Raw genomic sequence first — 20,105 nt, 5'->3', positions numbered from 1 at the left:
TATTACTAGATTAGATAAAATATTATAGGTAGTATCTTCACCGTGTGTGACGCGCTTTACATTCACGCCATCTAGAGTTAAATCTTTATCATTTTTGTATACGTCTGTGTGTGTAAACGACCCTGTATGCAATGACAGATGTTAAAACGCATAATTTTACCGAATTGGGTGGATTTTAAGGCAATGATATAACATATTTCAATAAAATATAATATTCAGTAACCGCCATGACTATTCCTAGGTTTGATGACTATTCCAATTACGCAAAAACTCAAATAAACTAGAAATGTAGAATTCAGCGCCATCTAGCGGGATATTGGCTGGGAACAGATCGTTGCAATCACCTTAAGTACTTTCAATATCAGGTTAAAGTTTTTTGATATCTGTAATAGTTACGGAATAATCGCCTGTGCACACTTAACGATTACACCCTGTATATATATATATATATATATATATATATATATATATATATATATATATATATATTTTCTGTATATATATATATATATATATATATACAATATATATATTTTCTGTATATATATATATATATATATATATATATATATATATATATATATATATATATTTTTTTTTTTTGTTTGATACAAAAAAAAATGTCAAATCTTTGCAAAGAATATATTATTTTGATTCAAGTAAGCTAACCATTTTATAAGATTCTCTATTTCCCTAACAACCATATACAGAGTTAAATAATTATTTACCATACGATATAGTATTAATTTATATTGTGATTATTTACCAATAGACAGCGGTGTAGCCGGCGAAGCTAATGAAGAATCGTCCAAAGAATTCTCTAATATCATTTCCACATCTTGACTCCCGATTGTCGTGTTTATGAGATTCGTGAATTGTGGCTTCACATCCTGTAATAATTATTATTTGGTAAAACGAAACGAAAATATTTTTTTAAATTTTAAGTTTCTAATTAAAGTGTTTATTCAATCTTTTTACTGAGTCTATTTCATTATGTTGATGTCTTTTAAATCAAGTTAAATGAAAACATAATCTGTATACAAATATATGTCAATTTGAGTTTTTAACTACCAGCAGAAAAAATGTAATATATTATTTATTACATGTTCTGTGTGACAATAATTAGGTCTATCATTGAATTAAAAATATGTTAATTTGGTATTTGTTTTGATGATCCAATGGCTTCTAGAAGAAGTCTAATTGTAATAAATGTTTAGAGTTTGAATGATGGCTTAAAACATCGTAACTCTCTATAAAAAATAAAGCCTATAAATAAATAAAACTTGTATTAGGTCTTACCATACAATCCGAGTTAATGTTATGTGTGAACGCCTTATGCGTGAACGCAGCGCTTCCTACTTCTTGAGCACTTGCAAGTAAAGGCGGGCCCAGAGGTTTTGGGAAGTAATATACCTGTAAAAATAACAAATTAATGAACATACACATTACTTTTATTTAACCTCCTTTCTTATGTTTTGGTAACAGCTAGTATGTGTTTATCATGCTCTCTCTCTCTGACCAATATCGAGAAATATAACTTTCAGTAAATAAACCATCTACTTAAAATTTGTTCTATGTCTTTCAAACACTGTTTACACTAGTTGAAGTTCATAAATTTTGACAAAAGGTACTGTTTAAGGAATTAGCATTTGGAAGCGGCACATCATATTATAATTCATGATTTTCAAGTAGCCTATATCTTCCTAAGCCCATATACAACACAAAAAACTGAACTGAAATACTTTTCTGAACTCGATAACTCTAAAAATTACAAATCCATACTAATATTATAAATTCGAAAGTATCTCTGTCTGTCTGTCTGTTACTCAATCACGCCTAAACTACTGAACCAATTTGCATGAAATTTGGTATAGAGACATTTTGATACCCGAGAAAGGACATAGGCTACTTTTTACCCCGGGAAAATGATGCAACCCCGAAAATCCCACGGGAACGAGAACTATGCGGGTTTTTCTTTGACTGCGCGGGCGAAGCCGCGGGCGGAAACCTAGTAACCCATATTATGTCGTACCTCATCAACAGTGACATCTTTGGTGTGCTCAAACTTCCTCAGGCCAGACTTTAGTTTTCTCGCCACGCGGTTAGATTCGTCATATAACGACTCGCATACAAACACGTCGTTTTCTGATATTTCTGTTGGCCGACCTGAAAACATTTATTAGGGATAACTATAAAGAAAGAGACACAATATGTTTAATTAAATAATATTTAAATAAATATAAAAATAAAGCAGGGAATGACATGTTCTTATGTAAATCTGAAGAGTTTGTTTGTTTGTCTGTTTGAACGCGCTAATCTCAGGAATTCCGATCTGAAAAATTATTTCGGTGTTAGATAGCCCATTTATCGAGAAAGGCTATAGGCTATATATCATTACGCTAAGACCAACAGGAGCGGAGCAATGCGCGTAAAACCGCAGGGCACGGCTATTGTTCTTGTATTAAGCCGCTTTTATGAAATAATAATAAAAAGCTTTTAATTCAGATCGAAATATTGAATTATTGGTATTTGCTTGTCAAAAACACAGCTTTAATACACAACATATTGAATTTACGAGATATTTTACTCACATTTAAGATAGTCATCATAGTCGAGTACAGCACATTTTCCTACTATGCCTACTAGTGGACTTGTATCGTGCATTGTAGTTAGAAGAACTTCTTGTTTGTAGAATGGCTGAAAAAAATTATTCATATAGTTATTATGAAAGGTCTTTATAAAATGAATTCTAAAGATTCTGAGGAATAACTAAATATACCTTGTTTATGATGTTCACCACTTCTGAAGGGAAAATGAGGAATGGACCGCGGAAGTAGCATTTGTTGCTGAAAAATAAATTATTTGAATTAAAGTTTTCGGTATACGAGAGCACGTGCGTGAGCGTGGGTATATGTAATACGAGAGCACGTGCGTGAGCGTGGGTATATGTAATACGAGAGCACGTGCGTGAGCGTGGGTATATGTAATACGAGAGCACGTGCGTGAGCGTGGGTATATGTAATACGAGAGCACGTGCGTGAGCGTGGGTATATGTAATACGAGAGCACGTGCGTGACCGTGGGTTTATGTTATACGTGGGCACTGCGTGAACGTGGGTTTATGTTATACTAGAGCACGTGCGTGACCGTGGGTTTATGTTATACGTGGGCACTGCGTGAACGTGGGTTTATGTTATACTAGAGCACGTGCGTGACCGTGGGTTTATGTTATACGTGGGCACTGCGTGAACGTGGGTTTATGTTATACTAGAGCACGTGCGTGACCGTGGGTTTATGTTATACGTGGGCACTGCGTGAACGTGGGTTTATGTTATACTAGAGCACGTGCGTGACCGTGGGTTTATGTTATACGTGGGCACTGCGTGAACGTGGGTTTATGTTATACTAGAGCACGTGCGTGACCGTGGGTTTATGTTATACGTGGGCACTGCGTGAACGTGGGTTTATGTTATACTAGAGCACGTGCGTGACCGTGGGTTTATGTTATACGTGGGCACTGCGTGAACGTGGGTTTATGTTATACTAGAGCACGTGCGTGACCGTGGGTTTATGTTATACGTGGGCACTGCGTGAACGTGGGTTTATGTTATACTAGAGCACGTGCGTGACCGTGGGTTTATGTTATACGTGGGCACTGCGTGAACGTGGGTTTATGTTATACTAGAGCACGTGCGTGACCGTGGGTTTATGTTATACGTGGGCACTGCGTGAACGTGGGTTTATGTTATACTAGAGCACGTGCGTGACCGTGGGTTTATGTTATACGTGGGCACTGCGTGAACGTGGGTTTATGTTATACTAGAGCACGTGCGTGACCGTGGGTTTATGTTATACGTGGGCACTGCGTGAACGTGGGTTTATGTTATACTAGAGCAGGTGCGTGAGCGTGGGTTTATGTTATACGTGGGCACTGCGTGAACGTGGGTTTATGTTATACTAGAGCAGGTGCGTGAGCGTGGGTTTATGTTATACGTGGGCACTGCGTGAACGTGGGTTTATGTTATACTAGAGCAGGTGCGTGAGCGTGGGTTTATGTTATACGTGGGCACTGCGTGAACGTGGGTTTATGTTATACTAGAGCAGGTGCGTGAGCGTGGGTTTATGTTATACGTGGGCACTGCGTGAACGTGGGTTTATGTTATACTAGAGCAGGTGCGTGAGCGTGGGTTTATGTTATACGTGGGCACTGCGTGAACGTGGGTTTATGTTATACTAGAGCAGGTGCGTGAGCGTGGGTTTATGTTATACGTGGGCACTGCGTGAACGTGGGTTTATGTTATACTAGAGCAGGTGCGTGAGGGTGGGTTATTGTTATACTAGAGCAGGTGCGTGAGCGTGGGTTTATGTTATACGTGGGCACTGCGTGAACGTGGGTTTATGTTATACTAGAGCAGGTGCGTGAGGGTGGGTTATTGTTATACTAGAGCAGGTGCGTGAGCGTGGGTTTATGTTATACGTGGGCACTGCGTGAACGTGGGTTTATGTTATACTAGAGCAGGTGCGTGAGGGTGGGTTATTGTTATACTAGAGCAGGTGCGTGAGCGTGGGTTTATCTTATACGTGGGCACTGCGTGAACGTGGGTTTAAGTTATACTAGAGCAGGTGCGTGAGCGTGGGTTTATGTTATACGTGGGCACTGCGTGAACGTGGGTTTATGTTATACGAGAGTACTGCGTGAGCGTGGGTTTTTTGTATACTAAAGCACGTGCATGAGCGTGGGTTTATGTTATAAGCCCGGTTACGCTGTAAATGTGTGTGTTTATTATTGTAGTGTGTAATGTATCATGTATGCTTTGTATGTGTGCGTCATACCATATAGTCCTGTGGCTCTTCAGTTTAAGTGCACTTGTAATAGCAGTTCAATACATTATTATACACCCTACGGTCGAGTCAAGTGTTTCATTACCACCAACCATTGCATTATCTATAATACAAAAATGAATCCCAAAATGTGTTGGTAAGCGCATAACTTGAGAACGGCTGAACCGATTTCGATAATTCTTTTTTTATTATATTCCTTGAAGTACGAGGATGGTTCTTATGTAGAGAAAACGTAAATATGTACCACGGGCGAAGCCGGGGCGGACCGCTAGTAGTGAATATTTGCATGTGTGTCTGTGTGTACTCACTCGCCGGTCTCCCAGATGGTGTCGACCTGCGCTATGAGCTGCTTGCCGCCGTCAGTGACCACATACACGTAGTCGCCGGTCTTTATAACGCCGGAGCAGACCGTGTTGTACTGCTCGTAGTACGTGTTCTCGTCGTCCGTGCCCAAAGGGTTGTACATCACCACGTCCTATTTGTATACAAAAAAATACAATTTACAGTCATACCACAGAATGCATAATAGTAGCTAAACGCTACCGAGCGGACACTCTCCGCCTCCCGCCAAAATTAAACACTTACCTAACCCCGCACGATCAGTCTAAAAATTGTCCGCATTTTTCTACAGGGACGATACGCAACGAAGATTGACAACATTAATCAAATTGACTTAAAGTAATTTATTATTTTGGATTTGTGATTATCGTTTTTCGTAGAAAATGTTTAGATATTGTGCTGTTTACGGATGTATTTCATCAGAAAAACGAGATTTTTTTTACGCTAGTCACAAATGTGCCAACCATAAAGCGTTAACACTCACATTTGCAGTCTCTACAGTGTGCCTGTCAAAACGATAATTTTGTATGGAGTGTCCGGGGTGTGCTACTACTACCATACATTCCAATTAACTAGTAATTTTACACATTAGAGCGGCCGTACACGGACTGCTTCAAGCAGTTCAGACCGAGGGCTTGAAGCCGCGACAGCGCGGTGAACTATGGTCAACGTCCAATCAACGACCGATCGCTCGAGCAGTTCGTGTACGTCGCTTAGCCGTTAACTGCTCGAGCTGCCCGTGTACTACCGCTCTTACTGACACTACAAAAGACACTTTTTTATAGAACACTCGCAACGACTGAATCCATATCAAATACAAAAGCAAAACATGCCATATCCATGTGTTTTTATTTCAAATTAATGACCGTTCCCAGATTTGATTACCACAGAAAACCTTACAAATTGTAACATTAAAAAAATTAAATTGTAACACAAAAAATGTTCTCACTGTAAATGGGCTATTATCTTACCGGCCGTTCCTTTTCCTGTACATTTTCCAAGACTTCGAGCTCAGCCAATTCGTCTTTATGCTTCTCAACTCTTTCACGGAAAACTGATACCGTCCTGTTTGGCTCCAATGGCACCTGATAAAATATTGTTATATTTATTAATTATTTAAATAAATTATTATACAATTTTGATGAGCAAATTTTACTTTCCAGATTATTGATAGTCCAGTCACTTCAGCAGTATAAAAAGATCCAAATGAGAAAAAATAAATTGGATTTATATTGATACCTATATTTTGGCGTTCTAAAAGTTGTCACAAAAAGCTTAAGAACGTTGAAACTTTGTCTCGATATTATTGGTATAAGAGTTTGTGCAGTGTTCGCGAACAAATAATGTAAAAATTATAAAAAATTGTGAATACAAAACGCCAAAATGAATCTGAAAAGTGAACTGGACTATGAAAAAATTTACTGTTAAATTCTTTTGAATTTTGACAGGACTTAAAATCAATTACAACATTTATAATCACAACATCCAGTATAATTACAGATTATCCTAACATATTATTAAGTTTTAGTCAAGTACTATTTTTATTTTATTGCATGCTATATGAACACTTCGCTTAGAGCCAAACAAAATTAATAAAAAATATAAATGACAAACAAATGTAATGCCTATATCGATCAGGTATGAAGTAGTTCTCAACTTGTGAAAGAATTTTCAATATAATTTCAGTAGTTACAAAGATACATTTTTACAAAGAAACTTGCAAACTTTACCTTCTTTGTAATTTTAGTCTTGTGAACCTTGCAAGCATGTGGCAAAACATTAAAGCTATCAATTTAATTGATTTATTAGATTAACAATTAAAAGCATGCGAAGGGTTGCAAAATTGTTAATCATTTCAAACCAAAAGCTATGTAATTTCATTTATCACTCAGGGTTGGTCTTTTTAAAAACCACCCAGGGTATAGGTATAACTTTACTGCATTTAAATCCATTCAGTAGTTTCGGATACACCACCAAGATACAGACAGATAAACAAAATGTTTATAAATTTTTGTCCAGTATCGATTATAGTTTTTAATTTTTATGAATGAAATAAAAAAACTCGATGAAGATGTCAGCATTCTTCTCAGCTTCACTAGCAAATCCCAAATTTATACATTTGTCACTGTGAAAAATATTTATTTTATGGCCAAATAAATATTCTTTCCATAGATTTTTTGATGATAAAAATAATAAAATTTCGGCTATAACATAAGAACATCTTAGACTATTGTTGAAAAACTGTATTGTTGAAAGACTATTGTTTACTATTGACTACTGTATTGTTGAAAGACTATTGTTGAAAAACTATATGCCCCCTTAAATTGTGTACGATGAAATGTTCAACTAAAAAATAAGTTACAACACAGTTTTTTTTTTATAAATTCACATACAATAATACCTTTAATATACACATTAATATTACCTCTCTAGGCACAAGTGTGACCTCCTTTTCAGCCCCCTCCCAAACCTTGATTTTCTTGAACCAACGATTTTTCGAATTGTATCGACTCTCACACACATAGACATCTTTGTCTGCGTAACCTGGTTTGAAAATATATAATATCATGTACAATGTACAGTTCTTTGGCATATTATTATAATATATGATGTTACATATGTTTTTTGTAAAATTAAATTGTAAAACTGACATGATTTAAAAGAGCAACTATGGAGTTTCTTGCCGGTTCTTCACCGTAGATACTGCTTTCCGATTCCGAATCGGTGGTAAATGTTAAAAATATGTAATGACGTTTCAAAAGGGCTTCTACAAGAAGCCTAATTGAATAAATAAATGTTTGAGTTTGAAATAAAACAATTATGTTAGAGTAGAAGTATTATTTTACATAACCTAATCTATGCAAATTATGACTAGACATTGTTTCAGCTAGACTTAAATCTATTTTAATTGAGACTAAATATTTGCATTAAAATATTAGAGAAAAAATCGAATATCTTATATATAAAATTCTCGTGTCACAATGTTAGTCTGCATACTCCTCCGAAACGGGTAGACCGATTCTCATGAAATTTTCTGTGCGTATCGGGTAAGTCTGAGAATCGGCCAACATCTATTTTTCATACCTATGTACCACGGGCGAAGCCGGGGCGGACCGCTAGTACGTAAATAAATTTTCTAAAATATGTAATTGTAGTATGTAACCATCGAAAAACAATTTCATCATTAAATGAACCCCTGTGGGTAAGAGGGTAGATTTAGAATAATAATATGAGTAATTTTTTGAGACAAAACAATTAATTAAAGTCGCAATGCAATTACACTAAAAATACACTATAATTCAAAAACTCAAAACTAAATAAAATACTTATGTTAAAGATTACCTTCAGGTCTGAACTTGAAGTACTCCTTAACATTCATAACATAGCAGCGTCCGATCACTTGATCCAAGGGAATACTGCGATGTGCTTCAGTTTTAAACACCTCTTGGTGTAGGAACTTGCGTGTGCGCACGTGGAACGTTTCGTGGGGGCTGCGATCAAATACGTCAGTTAAAAAAGATATCAAATGTTTTAATTATATTTATTTTAACATAATTATGTTTCATCATCGAAATGTGCATAGTTTGTATAAAAACATATTCTTTTTATTATATGTAACATCAAACATTCTCCAATTTAATGGTGCAAAAAAAGCAGGCATAATGTGAAACGCAATTTGCACTATAGAGGGCTCTATCGCACCCGCTACCTATACATTTTATTCATAAGATAAATATTACAAACTTAATAGCAAGCGACTTCATCCATTAAATGGTCCTTCGAGTCGAATCTTAACACACCGATAAACGAAACATTAACATAAGTCATCGGCATTTAAATCACCAAAAGCACGTGTGAATAAAACATCATCATCATAGCCATACAAATTTGATTTCGGATAATTAAATTCGGATTAAGGATAATTAAAGTCGCACTTGTAGTACTGTGTTTGTTTGTATTTATAGTGCTATATTGATCCTTCGAGCCGGATCTACGTCACAAACACGTCGCGTTTGCGAAGAGTCTTGCGATCTGCACTATGGAGGTCTTTCTCGCATCTTACACTTGCAGTATTTCATGTTTACATCTATATTAGGGGCTATTTTGGTCCTTCGAGCGGGATCTACAGCAAGGTTTTACCTAACTTTTAGACACTTAACTCACCGATAGTACACGTTCACATAGGCCATCGGCACGTGGTCTGCGTTTGTGAAGAGCCTTGCTATCTGCACTATGGAGGTCTTTCTCGCACCTTGCACTTGCAGTACTGTGTTTATGTACCTATAGGGCTATATTGGTCCTTCGAGCCGGATCTATATCAAGGTTTTACCCAACTTTTAGATACTTAACTCGCCGATAGTTCAAGTCGCACTTGTAGAACTGTATTTGTTTGTATTTAAAGTGCTATATTGATCCTTCGAGCCGGATCTACGTCACAAACACTCACCGATAGTACACGTTCACGTAGGCCATCGGCACGTGGTCCGCGTTTGTGAAGAGTCTTGCGATCTGCACTATGGAGGTCTTTCTCGCATCTAACACTTGCAGTATTTCGTGTTTACTATTGTTGTGTATGTTAACTATATTAGGGGCTATTTTGGTCCTTCGGGCCGGATCTATATCGTGATTTTACATAACTTTTAGTCGCTCAACTCACCGATAGTACCGATAGTTCACATAGGCCATCGGCACGTGGTCAGCGTTATTGAAGAGTCTTGCTATCTGCACTATGGAGGTCTTTCTCGCATCTTACACTTTTATGTTAACACCTATATTAGAGGCTATTTTGGTACTTCGAGCGGGACCTACAGCAAGCTTTTAACTAACTTTTAGACACTCAACTCACCGATAGTACACGTTCACATAGGCCATCGGCACGTGGTCCGCGTTGGTGAAGAGTCTTGCTATTTGCACTATGGCGGGCTCCCGGGCTCCTCTATCTGCTTGTACATAAACGAACTCGCCCTTGCAGTACTGAGTTTGGGGCGGAGCCCCACCAGCGGGTAAGGACTCGTCTGTGCTTGACCTGGTGTGAATTATTGTTATATTAGTATAAAAAAAAAAACCGTCGACGATGAACTGATTTGAATATAATATAAAGTTTAAAATATTGGAAACAATTTGAGTTACGCAATATGCAAGCAAAGCGCCTTATTGCACTTTGGACGTGCTTGCTCGTACAAGGCAAATTGGTTATATTCATTCATTGATGAAGAAAGAATAAAAATATAATATGTATAAATAATGTAAATTATTTTTTATTGCTATAGCACTTTTTTCGGGAAATTATTATTAGAATTTGTGAAGTTTTTTTAAAATTTTGGAACGACTTTAAACTATTCATTCAAATGAGAATTTTTTAAAGAATAAAAAAATAACGATCACGAGGCTGGATTCAAATCCCCATATTTCGCCTTACCAGAGCGGGGTTTATATTCTTTAAACATTTTTCATTAAACAATCCTTACCTAGTTTCATCATCATCATCGTTTTCTTGCAACAATTTGCACTGTTTGACCAGTTCCACGGACGTCGTCATAGTATCACGCGTGAAGTTAAGTGCGGGTGAAACTAATGTGTTCCTACAGAGTATATCGCGCTGTTCTATGTAGTATGCTTGAAGTTCTACTGCGTCTTCGAATATTTGACTGTCCGTGCGGGAGAGACGACGGGCTCTGGAATAAAGAATTTATCTTAAATGGATGGATTGTATTACATTGATTTACAAAAATACTGGAGCTCCTTTTATTAAGAGCAAATGCAATAATGACAATACAAAAAAAAGACGGGTTGCACTCCGGGAGTGCCGGCAGAAGTGAAAACTTGATTATTAACGTTGAGCATGTTTGATATTTTGGAATGGTATCCGTCTTACACTTTTTCGATCAGGTCACGTGTCCTGACGCGAGTTTAAGATTTTATACCCATTACAGAAAAAGTGCTCAACGCCGCTAAAGAAGTTTTCACTTCAAAAATGTACCATTAATGGTACATTTTTTTTATTGTAACATTATATTGTTGTGTGTTAACACAGTGTACCATAAACAATAAGTTACGCATTGATTATCAGAAATAAAACTTAACTAAACATCAATGAAAATATGTTACTTTTTTAAACATTTAAATTCTACTTCCCAACTTAGTAGCCTAATAAAACATTATAACGATAAAGGACATTGCCAGTGTTCGGACCAAGTGCTGCCCAGGAATGAATGTAATTGCAATGTGATCCTAGCATTAATATACATAAAGAAAAAATATTAAAAAAAATATCCCCCCCTGGAAAACATATAAAAAAATCACGAATGTGTACCATATGTCGATGGCCCGTGGAGGTGGTAAACGGCAGATTGAAACGGGATTTCAAGTTATTTCGCCAGGAATACTGCAACATATCCTTGCCTCACTTTTTTTCCGATCTTAAAATCGCCGCTGAGCTCACTAATGCATTTCATGTGGATTTATTAGATAATCCTCATTGCCGTGATTTCATCAATATAGTTAGAGAGGGGATGGACTCTAATAATGATTTGGCTGATTACGTCTATTCCAAAAGGCTAAACCGAAACAGAGTCGCTTTTGATAACATTAATGTTGTTCAGAACAATGTATTTCCAGTTCTCACCGCTGAGGAATTGACTTTATTCGCAGTTGGTACATACCAAATAAAACTCGCTCCGAGTTACTATAGCGAGCATATACGAAATGTAGAAACATTTGTTATCCAACAATATAACGGAGATTTAAGCGATCTATCAACATTTAATATGCCGTCTGAAAATGTCCACCTCTTCAGATTTAACTTAAGAAGTAGACATACATCGTCTAAAGTCTACCATTCCTATATATTAGTCGATTCCAGCAATAGCCAGACTGGCAGCCATAAGGAACTATTGTTGCACATGTTTTACGGGTCGGAGGACTATCGGCTGTTGTGCGCACACCATGTGCTTAGTATGGTTTTTAGGGTGGGCTAGGCACCAGGACGTGATAAGGTGCCCTGCTTTATTCTTAGATAGAATTATTATCGATGACGACGACGATGATGATTAGTATAATTATTGTATTCTGTACCAATATGCAGTATTTTATATTTTGTATCGTATTCTGTACCTGTTACACATAAAAAATGTGTATTTATTACATGTTTTTCTTAAAATCATTTTTTTTTTAAATAAATAATTCAAAACAAAACATTTTTTTTCTCTTGACTCCTGGGATAGATTTTGATGCGCTTTGGTTTACATGTTAGTATTGGCCTGAGGAACAAAATGTACCATGTCTTCATTCTGGGCAGCACTTGGTCCACCTCCCATACAAAAACTGTCAATGTCCTTTACCACAAACCTTTCAAAAACAGCGAACATATCCTGCTGGAAGTGATCAAGCCGCTTGTACAGACCCTTGTCAAGTCTGCGCTTAACAAGGTCAAGGGAAATAGCTCGAACTTTCTCACCGTTGGACGATTCGTCGTGTTCCGGCAATTCTGCCATACTGTCTGAATAGCATCTGGAATATATACAAAAAAAAACTAATATTATTAAAGAGGTAATTTTATGTAAATGATGATTGATTGTTTGTAACTCTATGATTCATAATCATAACATTATTATTCAGTTAATTTGTTTTAATGGAAAGCTTGATTCATTGATTTATTAGGTTTAAATATTGTTTCTCTTAAACAATTCCATAGTTAAGAAAAATTGTACAAATCTTCACACTTCGTAAATTGTATCAAAAAGTTTTGTAAATTTCTGTTTTTCTAAATATGTATAATTTATAAGCTTGAAAAATGTTTGCTTCAGAGATAGGCTTTTTTTCGAATCATATCTTATTAATAATCATTCTTGCGCTTCTTACATGATGAAAATATATGTATCACAAGCTTACATTATTATGTAATGTATTCCTTACGTATGTAAGGTATTCCTTACCATGTAATAACTCAAGCCCCGGAATCACAGACACAATAGAAAATCTATTGTGTCGTGGACCGATCGGGCCGTTCGGGGCTCAATGGGTTAAAGAAGAAGCCTTTTAATTAGAAAAAAAAATTAAAAATCATATCTATTTACCTGCCCTCTTCATCTTGATGATTATATACAGTGGTAAATAAGTTGAGAAGTAACTCTTGCACTGCAGCTGGCACATCTGGCACTGCATCATCGTCCTCTCTGCAAAGAATTCGGTAAAAATGTTTACTTATAACATGTCCTGTTTTTAATATTTTAAAAATAATTTTAACAAAAAAACTAAACGGAATTTAGGATGTCATCTTTGTTGATAATTAGACTCAATTATGTTTAGTACATTTGAATTGAAAGCTGAAAAATCTATGTTCATTTAATTCAATGCCACTTATTCTCTCATGCATATACTATTAAATCACCAAAAAGCCCAAAACTATTGACATTGCAAAACTATATTATATCCTCATCCTCATACATATGTTTGGTGTAATTAAAATCATCAAAAAGAAAAAATAATAATATCTAATCCCACTTAATATCAAACATTGAATACAATCTCACCTCAACATCTGCTTAGTCTGCAAGCAGACGCGTTGCAAAATCAACGCGTCCTTATATATTTGCGAATCTGGCTCATTATATTTGCACGCATTATCAAACATTAATATGAAATCTGAAGCCAATTCGTTCACAGAATTATAGACTCCGTTCTTTAGTTTGTGCGCAATACGCTCCATGTCTATGGGATTCTTTATAAGTTCATAGTAATCTGGATATTCTGTTTTGCTTGGCAGTTTCATGAATATGAGCGCTAGTTGGCGGTTTGCTGAAAAAAAAAAGACGGGTTGCACTCCGGGAGTGCCGGCAGAAGTGAAAACTTGATTATTAACGTTGAGCATGTTTGATATTTGTGCTCAACGCCGCTAAAGAAGTTTTCACTTAAAAAATTATTTATGTCGGGTCGCCTTACTTGACAAAGGATAAAAACTGTCACACGAAAATAACAAAAAATTATTTCATAATTAAATAGTAGTTGTTTTAAAGTTTATCGACTACAAAAAAATATACAATCAAATTCTCCTCTTTGTTGTTACTTTATAAATGTAATTATATTTTACTAGCTGTGCCGCGCGGTTTCACCCGCATTGCTCCGCTCCTGTTGGTCTAACCATGATGAAATATAGCCTAAAACCTTCCCCGATAAATGGGCTATCTAACACCGAAAGAATTTTTCAAATCGGACCAGTAGTTCCTGAGATTAGCGCGTTCAAACAAACAAACTCTTCAGCTTTATAATATTAGTATAGATTATGTTGCGCTAGTTGCTTATAACAATGTCGCCCGTTTCTACACAATAGTGTTAGATAGCTTTCTATTGTAAAAATATGTTTTTAAATCAATCCAGTATTCAGTATTTCAGTTAAACCTATTTAAATCTCAAACAAAAGAATATTTCTTGTTTAAAATATTAGGAATCATTAATAAAATGATTAAAACATACCCTTTTGATCTCGATAGTCGCGTATAGCATCATACAACGTCCTCAACTTTTGTTCGAACGGCGTCAGTTGCCTTGACTTCGCCGGTTTGAAAGTCTTTATGTTAGTTTTTCTCTCATAACTACTATGTAGTTCTTTTAGTTTCTCGTTTAGAACACGTTCTAGAAGGTTCGCATCTTCATATATCATTGAACCTTCTTCGTTGAATTGGCGGCAATTCGAGAACATTAGGCGGAAATCGGATACCATTTCGTCTATGGATAAATAGCGATCGTTCTGGAATAAATATTCGAATTTGGATTAATTTTATTTTTGTTTTTTTCACAGATTATATTATGTAAAATAAATGTTATGATATTTTTAGGTTATATTCACACGTAGCGCGTTGATGCGACAGAATGCTGTATTTTTTCAATACCTTAATCTTAGATATTTATGTAATATTTCAAAAGTAAATGTATAATTATTTTTTGTACCCATATTGTATGCTATAAATATATATTTAATTGTATAGTCAATTCGTATGTTTAATTATATAAATCTGTTTCACGAACAACCAAATATATCATACACTAGCTAGTAGCTGTGCTCTGCTCCTGTTCGTCTTAGCGTGATGATATATATGGCCTTCCACAATAAGTAGGCTATCTAACACCGAAAGAATTTTTCAAATCGGACCAGTAATTCCCGAGATTAGCGAATTCAAACAAACAAACTCTTCAGCTTTATAATATTAGTATAGATTAAAATAATCATAGAAAAACTCACACATGCCATGACACTTTAGAGCATTTATTAACCCATTGAGCCCCGAACAGCCCGATCGGTCCACGACACAATAGATTTTCTATTGTGTCTGTGATTCCGGGGCCTGAGTTATTTGACAATTTTAGAAACTGTAAATTTTCAATAGCATTACCTTAATATTAGCCTCAATCATCAACATATCAATTGGTCGATCGATCACATTATAATACTCCGGATATAATTTCTTGCTCGGCTTCTCCATAAACAACAACATAGGCTGTCTGCCATCAGAGCACGTGAATTCAACCAATTGCTTGGATATATAGTGCAATTTCTTCTTTAACGGCATGTTTGGTTTAAGGGCCGGGGACGGTGAGGGACTTGCTGATGGTAGTATAGGATTCACACGAGGACGGCCTTGAAACAAATTTTTAATTATTAAGCTATTGCATAGCTTCTATCGCGGGCCTTTAGCGCGGGAACAGAATCCAGAAATTGCGTAACGAAATAACCTCACGCTCCCCACGAGGACGGGCGCGGAGGTGTGGCTTGAAGGCATAGCATGCAATAGCTTTACCGCGGCAGTCCCCGAGTGACACACGTCTTTTTTTTTAAATATACACAATTATATACATATATGTATTAGTTATGGAACAATCGAGCTCAAAAATTGTCCGAAGCAAAACTCTGCCCGCACGTGTATAAGGCCGAGTTTTTTAATATGAGGTAGAATCGACTTTGTACAATCAGTATTGTGACGAAATAAGGTGTTCATTTCGATTAATGTTTTATACAACGGGGCAACGGCGCTCGGATATTTTTTGGCGATCTTTTATTTGTGAGTTTAGTTGTTATCACGGACACATAGATTGAAAAAAGTATAAATTATTGCTGTTTTCTACATTTTTCCAATTAAATATTAATAAATACCTCGTGGTCTTGGCGTGTTGACTTGGTTCTTAACTGACGATAGACTTTCGTCATCACTAGACGAGCTCTGTACTATATCTAAAAGCTCTTGCACACGTTGTTGCATTATCCTGAAATAAAATGCCTTTTAGAACAATTCCAGTAGGAATAATAGAAGAGAAATAAAAATCAGTCATTTTTTGAATATACATAGTAAAATAATTAATATGAATGTATTTATATTTGTATACTAGCTTTCCGCCCGCGGCTTCGCCCGCTTTGTCTAAAACCTAATAAACTAAAACCTTCCTCTTAAATCACTCTATCTATTACAAAAAACCGCATCAAAATTCGTTGCGTAGTTTTAAAGATTTAAGCATAAGCGACTTTGTTTTATACTATGTAGTAAAGATTATTATGAAAACCAAGGATAGAATATACGATTTTTTAAGCCTTATGAGTTTTTTACAAACATTATTAGAATAATTTAAGTATTTATTCTTATAAAAGAAGGTTTCCACTCGAATTTAATACAGTTCGGATAATAAATTATGTATTTCGTGTTTAAATAAACACATACAGTCAAAATATTATGTAATTAAGCATGAAAATTCATACATTTAAATTCTTAATATATTTCTCAAAGTACCAGGGCACCATAACCAATGAACAGCTTACCGTTGCAATTTAACAGCGTCCTTATACAATCTAGACGAAGGCACATTATACTGTTTAGCGTTCTCAAACATATTCTTATAAAAGAAGGTTTCCACTCGAATTTAATACATATCGAATAATAAATGATGTATTTCGTATTTAAATAAACACATACAGTGAATATAATGTAATAAAGCATTAAAATCCATACATTTAAATTCTAAACATAAATTACACATCTATAAAAGTACCAGGGCACCATAACCAAACAACAGCTTACCGTTGCAATTTAACAGCGTCCTTATACAATCTAGACGAAGGCACATTATACTGTTTAGCATTCTCAAACATTATATTCATATCTCCCGCCACTTCTGATACCGTGCCGTAGTTTCCTCGTCGAATTTTGTTTTTTATTTGATTTAAGGATACAGGATTTTTGATTTCTTTGTAATAATCTGGATATTCCCGACGCGATGGAAGCTTCCAGAATGGATCGGCTAATGGTGTACCTGAAATAGTCATTAATAAATGCTATACATTTCATTCTATCCTACTTCCTACTAATATTATAAATGCGAGAGTTTATGAAGATGGATGTATGTGTATGTATGTTTGTTACTCTTTCATGCAAATACTCCTGAACCGATTACAAAGAAATTTAGCACACATAAAGAGGATAACTTGAATTAACACATAGGATAGGTATTATCCCGGAAATCCCACGGGAACAGGAACTATGCGGGTTTTTCTTTGAAAACGCGAGCGAACCCGCGGAGAATTAGTTTATTATAAAGAACTGACTCTCAATCGCTTATTAAGTTGGCAAAAACTACGAATCTATTATTCGCTCATCAGAAAATTTAACCTCAGAGACGAGTAGGCAGAGTTTTGCTTCAGACACTATGAGTGAATTGTGAGTTTATTTGCAACGTTTACGTCAATGACTAAATGTCATTATGAAAATGTGTACTTATTTAATATTCTTTTAACATTTTGATTAATTAGCTCAGTAAATTTTAAAAGCAAAATTTTATCATGCATGCCCAGTAAATGTGGTGTGCTAGATTTGTTTGAATTAGAAAATGGTTCTATATATTTAAAATATAACGATTTATAAGATTTAACATCACAAACTTATTTAAAAATCTGTGGTTAAAAATAAAAATAACATACCATTTGGTCCTACATGATTCTTGACAGATTCAAGAAGTTTCCACTGCGGCGAATCTTCATTGTCATTCTTATCTTCGTCACTTTCGCTATCCTCTGAATGCTGTTTAATAATAATAAAAGTTTATTTTAGGGCTGATTTTTCAATCCTTGGTTAAAACTTATTCGTCAAATAACGTATTAAACTACCATTTCAAAATGTATTCTAATTGCCCGTATTTGACTGTTTACAGGTGACATTTTAATATTATCGTGTAATACTTTATTGGACGGGTAAGTTTTAACTAGCGATTGAAAAATCGGCCCTTAAATATACAACTAACTTCTAATTAGGTGGTAGGTAGGTAGGTGCATGATTTATTTTATATCCTGGGTTAGAGGAAATTAATTACACATTTCTACCTTATAAACTTCTAATTATTATTATTATTCTAAAACTACTTTATAAAAAATATCCAATATAAGTAATTATCGAATTTTCAAAAAACAGTCCGACATTGAGTCTGAAATTAGTCTGACATTGATAAGAGATAATTTCAAAAGTATTAATTATTGAAAAATGAATTTAGGGCCATTAAAAAGCATACATATGGTATAGTCAGCATGTCAAAACAAAGAAGTCAATCTAGTTTTCTTTCAATCACATATAGCACAGTTGCTAGTTCATCAGCATGAACTCGCTAATAAATTTCACATAAAAACCAACATCAAATTTAATCCATACTATTATAAATGCGAAAGTAACTGTCTGTCTGTCTGTTACTCAATCACGCCTTAACTACTGAACGAATTGTCATGAAATTTGGTATAGAGATACTTTGATACCCGAGAAAGGACATAGGCTACTTTTTACCCCGGGAAATAGGATAGGTTTTATCCCGGAAATCCCACGGGAACGGGAACTATGCGGGTTTTTCTTTAACTGCGCGGGCGAAGCTGCGGGCGGAAAGCTAGTTTCTATATAAGTATTAAAAGTCAAAACTCACGAAAATTACCTTAACTTCGGGCTCCCCATCAGACTCTGGCGGTTCCAATATGGCCATAGTTCGACTGGACAAGATCGGTACAACCCTCGATGAGCGCTTGCTTCTTATACGTTCTGATGTCTTTGACGGTCCACTGCGTCCGTGTTGGTCTATTTCTTGTTTACGCAATTGTATTATCTGGAAAAGAACATTATTTAATTGAAATGGATAATAATAAACAATTTAAAAAAAAAGTATCAAAAATTGGTTGTCTGTAAAGTCGGTTTACTGACGATAGTTGAACGTGACAACGCAACGTCTTAAGGCCGATTGTGCTACTTTGTCGCTCGTTCCACGCTCTCGCATGCACTTCAAGCCTTACATGGAACGCCTCAAGCGAGGTAACGCCGCATGAGTCATGTTTTTTCGTGCGTGCAGCCGGCTATCGAATTATAAGACGTTGTCACATCAAAAAACAAAACCCTCTTTTGTATTATAATTTTGTTCCTTCTTCATCTCTTTTTATATCTTTCTCTTTCTAAAGTGTTACTACAAGTATCCTAACATTAAAAATGAATCACTTTAAAAATGAATATTGATAACACAAACAACTTTTTGAAGTATTAAAAACAAGAAAACTGCCAAAACATCCAAAAAGAAAGCACATTACATATTGTATGTATTTTATTCACTTACCTTCTTCAACATTTTAGCGTCTTTATATATTTGACTGCCCGGCTCGTTGAAGTTGCACGCATTCCTGACCATAAGCAGTAGATCCTTTTCCAATTCAGTTAAATTGGAATACTCGCTCGCTTGTATCTTTTGAGCTATCGTTTTTAAATCAATCGGCGAGTCGATAACTTCATAATATTCCGGATAGCGCCGTTTCGATGGTAGAAATTGGAATGCTCCGTAGAGTGGTCGACCGTCTACATTTGCGGACACGAACTAGAAAAATATGAATATATCATTGAAGTGAAACTTCTTTAGACGTGATGATTC

General features: G+C 35.6%; 1 protein-coding gene across 2 annotated transcripts in view; it reads right to left on the bottom strand.

Annotated features, from left to right (window-relative positions):
• Window positions 1–20,105, bottom strand: part of polybromo (protein) — a 42,677-nt gene that overhangs the window by 16,609 nt on the left and 5,963 nt on the right. The window contains exons 5-25 of one of the 2 annotated variants that reach the window (XM_090115648.1): window positions 19,797–20,051; window positions 19,122–19,298; window positions 18,139–18,238; window positions 17,243–17,474; window positions 16,327–16,436; window positions 15,569–15,813; window positions 14,652–14,925; window positions 13,712–13,976; window positions 13,256–13,354; window positions 12,528–12,689; window positions 10,649–10,855; window positions 10,027–10,206; window positions 8,523–8,671; window positions 7,606–7,724; window positions 6,152–6,265; window positions 5,150–5,316; window positions 2,780–2,846; window positions 2,592–2,697; window positions 2,033–2,166; window positions 1,300–1,413; window positions 767–890 (exon numbers count right to left, since the gene is read on the bottom strand). In XM_090115648.1, the coding sequence (XP_089971774.1) occupies window positions 767–890; window positions 1,300–1,413; window positions 2,033–2,166; window positions 2,592–2,697; window positions 2,780–2,846; window positions 5,150–5,316; window positions 6,152–6,265; window positions 7,606–7,724; window positions 8,523–8,671; window positions 10,027–10,206; window positions 10,649–10,855; window positions 12,528–12,689; window positions 13,256–13,354; window positions 13,712–13,976; window positions 14,652–14,925; window positions 15,569–15,813; window positions 16,327–16,436; window positions 17,243–17,474; window positions 18,139–18,238; window positions 19,122–19,298; window positions 19,797–20,051 (3,400 nt within the window). The remainder of the gene's footprint in view (window positions 1–766; window positions 891–1,299; window positions 1,414–2,032; window positions 2,167–2,591; window positions 2,698–2,779; window positions 2,847–5,149; window positions 5,317–6,151; window positions 6,266–7,605; window positions 7,725–8,522; window positions 8,672–10,026; window positions 10,207–10,648; window positions 10,856–12,527; window positions 12,690–13,255; window positions 13,355–13,711; window positions 13,977–14,651; window positions 14,926–15,568; window positions 15,814–16,326; window positions 16,437–17,242; window positions 17,475–18,138; window positions 18,239–19,121; window positions 19,299–19,796; window positions 20,052–20,105) is intronic. The other variant, XM_090115649.1, reaches the window with a different exon arrangement.

This window comes from Colias eurytheme, chromosome 23 (genome assembly GCF_061535395.1).
Source record: "Colias eurytheme isolate Ceu_HAF_F1 chromosome 23, ilColEury1 Martin Lab GWU primary, whole genome shotgun sequence".
In the NCBI taxonomy this organism is placed as follows: Eukaryota; Metazoa; Arthropoda; class Insecta; order Lepidoptera; family Pieridae; genus Colias; species Colias eurytheme.
Note: the sequence above shows the minus strand (reverse complement) of the source record. Positions and strands in the feature narration are given on the sequence as shown.